The 5,699-nt window shown below is 44.5% G+C and overlaps 1 protein-coding gene across 1 annotated transcript; it reads right to left on the reverse strand.

The window, feature by feature from the left end:
• Positions 1 to 831: 831 nt before the first annotated feature.
• On the reverse strand, positions 832 to 4,567 carry ikzf5 (IKAROS family zinc finger 5). Its single transcript, XM_079280279.1, has 3 exons — positions 4,024 to 4,567; positions 3,496 to 3,669; positions 832 to 3,414 (listed from the first exon to the last, which is right to left on the reverse strand). The coding sequence occupies exons 1-3, from the start codon at positions 4,154 to 4,156 to the stop codon at positions 2,438 to 2,440; spliced, it is 1,284 nt and encodes a 427-aa protein (XP_079136405.1). The 5' UTR covers positions 4,157 to 4,567; the 3' UTR covers positions 832 to 2,437.
• Between the last annotated feature and the right edge of the window lie 1,132 nt (positions 4,568 to 5,699).

The following is a 5,699-nucleotide window of genomic DNA, read 5'->3' on the forward strand; positions in this document are numbered from 1 at the left end:
TTTAGTACTTTTACTTAAGTCGGACTTTGAATGTGGGACTTTAACTTGTTTTTTTTGTTTTTTACATGTGGAACTGGTACTCTTACGTACATAAGGGATCTGACTATATACAACAACAAAATAAATACATACATGTAGTAGCATTGTCCAGAAACACCGTCTCTTGTTTCACCTTTAGCTGCCCTGTGGACAACAGCTACCAGGCCTACATCACTGGCAGCCGTGCCTATGGCCGTTTCACATTTAAGGCCTTCCAGTTCCTGCGAGCCACAGAGTCGGTGTACATCCAGTGCAAGGTGCTGATATGCCAAGCCTCGGACTACAACTCCCGGTGCCGCCGCGGCTGCAACAAACGTGCGGCCAGAGACCTGGGGTCAGAACACGACAGCCACACTCTGGTCCTGGGTCCCATCAAACTCAAAGGTCTGTGTCTATTTGCACCTCGTTTAGAATCCGATAGCGGATCAGTTGAACAAACATATTAGGTTAGCAGTAAAGTAAGAGTCTCGTGATCTCAAGGTAACACGAGAATAAAAACACATTTTTCTTCGCCAGACCCTGAAAAAAAGGAAGAGGAGGCTCATAAGCAGAACCAGGCTTAACTTGATCCTACAATGAGAGGCTTCAGTCATCATTCTGTCGGTCGTGACACTGAATCATACTCACCATTTACTTTCCCTTTGTCACAATACCTGATTAAAAGCATCATCAAAAGACAATGTGTGTTGGTGTATTTCATTACTGTTAAATGAACATTCAATACGAATTAATAACACAACTATTATCGACTTCGGTTCTCGAATACAAAGAAGACAAAAGACGAAGTGCAACTCAGTTAGAAAACACTTTACTTATAAATTAGTAAGATGAATCCATCTCACAATGAAATGATTTGCCATCCCAGAGGGAGCGAGTGCTCGCCATCATTACCTATGACCCTACGAGACACACACACACACACACACACACACAGAGAACATAAGGCAGTCGTTACTGGGATGCCCCTTGTTACTGGTTAGCATGGCAACAAGGAGATGGTCCTTAAAAAAAAAAGTGACAATGTTCTCCACGCACGTTGCTAAGCAACAAACAACAGTACCCAAGACGACGAACAATCTTTTGCTAAAGTAGCAGTCGTACTGCGACATGAGTTTGCTTCTTCTTTTTTTTGACACTGAACATCTATCCAACAACTCAGAATACAATACTCAGTAAATAGTCTGAAAAGCACTGGGATCCATTTGATGAACGGGGGAATCTCAGCGTGTGTGTTGTTATCACGAAAGGTAGAAAAACCGTGGCATCCCCGGTGCTACGTGAGACACACGAGACACAAGACGGGATGATTCTGTCCTAAACACACAGACACGGGATATCAAAGTGACTCCGTACAATATCAAAACATCAGAAGGTGACACGATGTGATTAAAAAGGATAAGAAACCCGTTCAACCAAAACACGTGAAGTTACCATGATGCTGGTCAAGGAAGGGCACTGAGTGAAGGAACGTCAAGAACAACCCAACTTCTACTAAATCTAGTTCGACAACTTAACCGACTGACCTAAAACCACCGATACAACGTTTGGCCGGCTAGATGCCGTCCACATATTTTAGATTCCAAAGTGTCTTAGCAGCGTTTATGGAGCAGAATTTTGGCAAAAAAAAAAGAAAGAAAGAAAGAATGGCTACCATAGAAAACTACAATGGCCAAAGTCTTTTTCTAAGGTTCTGGGCCTATTCATCACAGCAAGAAGAGGATATTTGAATGAAATCTATTAATCTTCAAAAGTAACAGTCCATCCTATCTTGGACACACAAGAAAGTGACTATGTCAGGCACTGCAAAAGAATAGTAGTAATGCACCAAGCACTGAAATAAGTTCAACAAGGCTAAAGTAAGATGACTCTGGCATCAGTGTCACCGGAGCCATAATTGAACATTCCAGGGAGGTTGAGAACTCATTTAGTTTCTTCTGTTTTTGTATTTTTCTAAAGGGGACACACTGTTGAGGGTGAGAGTCGATTTGCTGTGTGAACAGCAGGAGTGTTATCACGTGTTGTCTGTCTGTTTTAGCTCACGTACTGAAGAGAAGCTTCAACGTATGAACAGCAGTACATTTCTGAGCTATGTCTAACTTGATAAATTGCTACATTAAATAAGGTTAATGAATTTGGCCAAGTAGGGAAGTTGTTTTTCTGATTTATCACACCACAAATAAATTCTCAACCTGTTGAAAACACTGATCATCCCTTTATAATACACTTGAATGGGCACCTTCAATTACACATTAAACCATCTGAATGTTGACATTATACAACTTTCAAAGGCTAGGCTACATCAAGGCCAAGTAAAAGACCAATAAATAAAATGACTATGGAATTAATAAAACAAATCTGTCCTGTTGAAAGTTCTTTCAAAGTTTTACTCAGTCATCCATCACTTGTGCTGCCCGCGGGCGAAGTGGCAGGCAAAGTCGTACTTGCTCTTGCACTTGTGGCCGCAGATGTTGCACTGGAATGGGTTCTCGTAGCCATGGCAGCCCATGTGGATGGTGTAGAGGATGTTGTCGGGGAAGTAGATGTCACAGTGCTGGCAGTGATGCAGCATGTGGTGGTCCTGGAGAGGGATGGACAGGCCTGGGGCCGGTGTACTGGGTTGGCTGTTGGAGATACTGGGGGTACTGGTGCGCCCACTGTGCTCGCTGCAGGGTCCCCGTCCAGGGCTGCAACTGCTGTGGGGAGGAGCCCGGGACTCCGGGCTGATTGGGGAAGAGGAGGAGGCATGGACCATGCTGGCAGGCACAGCCACGGGAGCTGTGGCAGGGTGGGGCTGCTGGATGAGGAAGGGCTTTTCATCTACGATAGACTCTGCTCCTGGAGACATAGGAGGCGGAGGCTGAGGCTGAGTCTGGTCCTGGGACTCAGAAGGGAGGCTGGCCAACTGGCCTGCCAGGGTGGACAGCTGGTTCAGTGGGTTATCCATAACCATATCATGGTGATGGTGATTTTGATTTGTCGAGTGCCCGTCCTCCACTGCGTGACCCTGACTATCGTACGTCTCCTGGCGTAAGTGGGGCAGCTCATGCGAGAAGTCGTTCACATTTTCCGCCTTGTGCACCACCATAGAAGGGGGGGTAAAGTTGATGAGGACTCGACGGCCGTAGCCCAGCGAGCTGGCCTTTTTCTGTAAAACACTCAACATCTTCTTGTGGGAAAGCGAGCGAGCACCTTTCATTGGCAGGAGTTTGTGGCGTCGACGCCGATGGTGCGACAAGTTGCTACGATCGCTGCAGCGGAAGGAGCACAGCTCACATTTATAAGGCTTCTCACCTGTGTGCGATCGCATGTGGGCCTCCAGGTGGCGCTCGTAGGCCGAAGCAAATGGACAGAGGTGACAGCGATGCGGTTTCTCTCCTGTTTAATTGAAGGAAAAAACAGGCCGATTAACAAAAACGCTTCAATTTCATCCCTTGAAAATGAACTATTAACACTTACCTGTGTGAATTCGGATGTGCTCAATGAGTCTCGCAGTGCCTCTGGTTGCATAGTTGCAGTAGCGGCACTTGAGCTTGCCGTCGTAGGTCCTCTCAAAACCATCCACCAGGATCCCCGAGCTGTCCTCCAGTGACATGTCCACTGAGGGGTGATCCAGTCCATTCTGACTGCAGTCTGCATACAGGACCATGAGCAGGACATTTATAATATGAAATTATATACCACACAAATATGATTACACTTTACTATCGAAGGAAACAAAGGATTCTTGATGCATTTAAACAGGTGGCATTCCATTGGATTACAAAAAACATGTAGCCCAACACTTCAGTTACATTTGTGTTGAACTGCATACAAGTGGCACTTTGCAAACAGGACAGTGGTTCACAAATGGTGTGATTTACAATACCAATGTATCACAGACGACACATACTGAAGGATCATGGGGATAATTGCACCACATCCAGACGCCTAAAAAGTGCTGAAGATATATCGACTTGTTGCAAAGAGTGACACACAGCTAGTTACCTGGTGGCAGCTCGTCCTCCTCCTTGACGCCGCTGACAGAGCCTGATATCATGTTGACATGCTGAGTCTGCTGGCTCAGATACTCCTGGAAATCCTTCACAAAGTCGAGCGTGTCCGGCTTTTCCTCGCCCATCGAAGCAAAGTGATGCAAATGTCCCACACTACGAAGACGTTTAGACTTGAATTACTGATGCGCAAAGGTTGAGAAAGCCGTTTTTGAAGCTATGCAGACGCAGCAGACAGGATGATCCTGGAAATATGTGTAAGACAAGCAGGAACTCGGTGCGATCCGATATCTGGTCGGTCGCTCTTACACACCAATCCTCATCGTCGTCATGTTGTTTCCAAAGCTACGTACGCTACGTTAGCCAGACAGCTAACGCTAGCTTATGGAGGAGAAAGCATCTTTGTCAACAGCCACGTCGGTATCCGGTCGACACGCTCATTATTTACATCGTATGTTACGCGTTTGAGTCAATCATCAAGAGTACTTAATTGTTTTAAAATTGTCTTTCTGTCGAATCACTTTTAGAACCTGTTAAGTCAAAACAATCAACCAGTTGGAGGGGTGAAAGTTCACTCAGTGTGCACCGCTGAAAACCGTCCCGCCACCAGTTCACTGTGCCCGCAAAGGAAGGTTCCTACCAGTGACGCTTTAATTAATGAGCATGTCCATATTGCTGTAGGCCTACCAAATCAGCTTTTCAGACATGTTTATTATATACTAAACCAATTTAAGTGAGAAAATTCTGGTTAAAATGAAAGTGTAATCTCTCATTTTGTGTCAAGTGTCAAAAGGCGTGACCAGCCCGTGACCAACATGTTGTCTTTAGAATGAAGCCATACAACTATATATAAACAAGCAAAATCATGACTAAAGTGGAAATTACTCTTGACATGTGTTGTCATTTTGTCTGTATCTCTATCGTATGGTGTGCCGTAATGAAAATGCGCCTTGCATTGTAATTAAAAATACACCTTCAAAAATGTACGTTGTCATCCAAGCACAATAGCATTTCTTTTTTACAGAAGTGTTTTAAACACCATCTCCTGCCACCAAGCCAATAATGTTAACTGATAGCATATCCATTCACATCGGTGACATGACACTTTCAAACGTAGAGCTTGCAATTACACGCAAAGTGACAAATGAGGCACAACAATCGCATTACTTTCAAAAGCTATTGACTCATTCATGTTTTATCACAATCAATAATTTACCAGTAAGCGCTCTGTGAAGATCGCATTGCCCCATTTGTGTCAAAGTTGTTGGAAAACCACTGAGGAGAAGATGATAAACGACTAAGTTGTGCGAGGCTGGCTGCGGTATCCTTTTACCGCTTACAACTGCTACCGTCAGAGCAATAGTATTACAGCAGTAATGTAAACCTGTCAATTCTGTACTTTGTAACGAGTCACATGTTTTTGTGTTGAAAATGTATCTACCTATATCGTGACGGACCGTGTGTATTATGTGTTTGTCTGTCACAAAGAACAATTATAGACTATTTTAACAGAACATTCTTTTGACAGGTACACTTGTCCTGCATGTTCACCTGCTGTTGGCTGGCCACTTGTGAGTACAGTTCGACATCTGGACACTAGATGGCGCACATGTCTCAGTGGTGAAACAGGTACCGTACTTCCCATTCTACCATATGAGAGAGACAAGTACT

This window comes from Melanostigma gelatinosum, assembly GCF_949748355.1.
Source record: "Melanostigma gelatinosum genome assembly, chromosome: 12".
NCBI classification, from domain to species: Eukaryota; Metazoa; Chordata; class Actinopteri; order Perciformes; family Zoarcidae; genus Melanostigma; species Melanostigma gelatinosum.

What these genes read in the sequence shown, in the direction of transcription:
- ikzf5 (XM_079280279.1), bottom strand. Translation starts at nt 4,156, where the DNA reads ATGGGCGAGGAAAAGCCGGACACGCTCGACTTTGTGAAGGATTTCCAG. An exon ending in GGAGGACGAGCTGCCACCAG is followed by an intron (nt 3,670 to 4,023) that starts GTAACTAGCTGT and finishes TCCTGTATGCAG; the next exon opens with ACTGCAGTCAGAATGGACTG. An exon ending in GCACATCCGAATTCACACAG is followed by an intron (nt 3,415 to 3,495) that starts GTAAGTGTTAAT and finishes TCAATTAAACAG; the next exon opens with GAGAGAAACCGCATCGCTGT.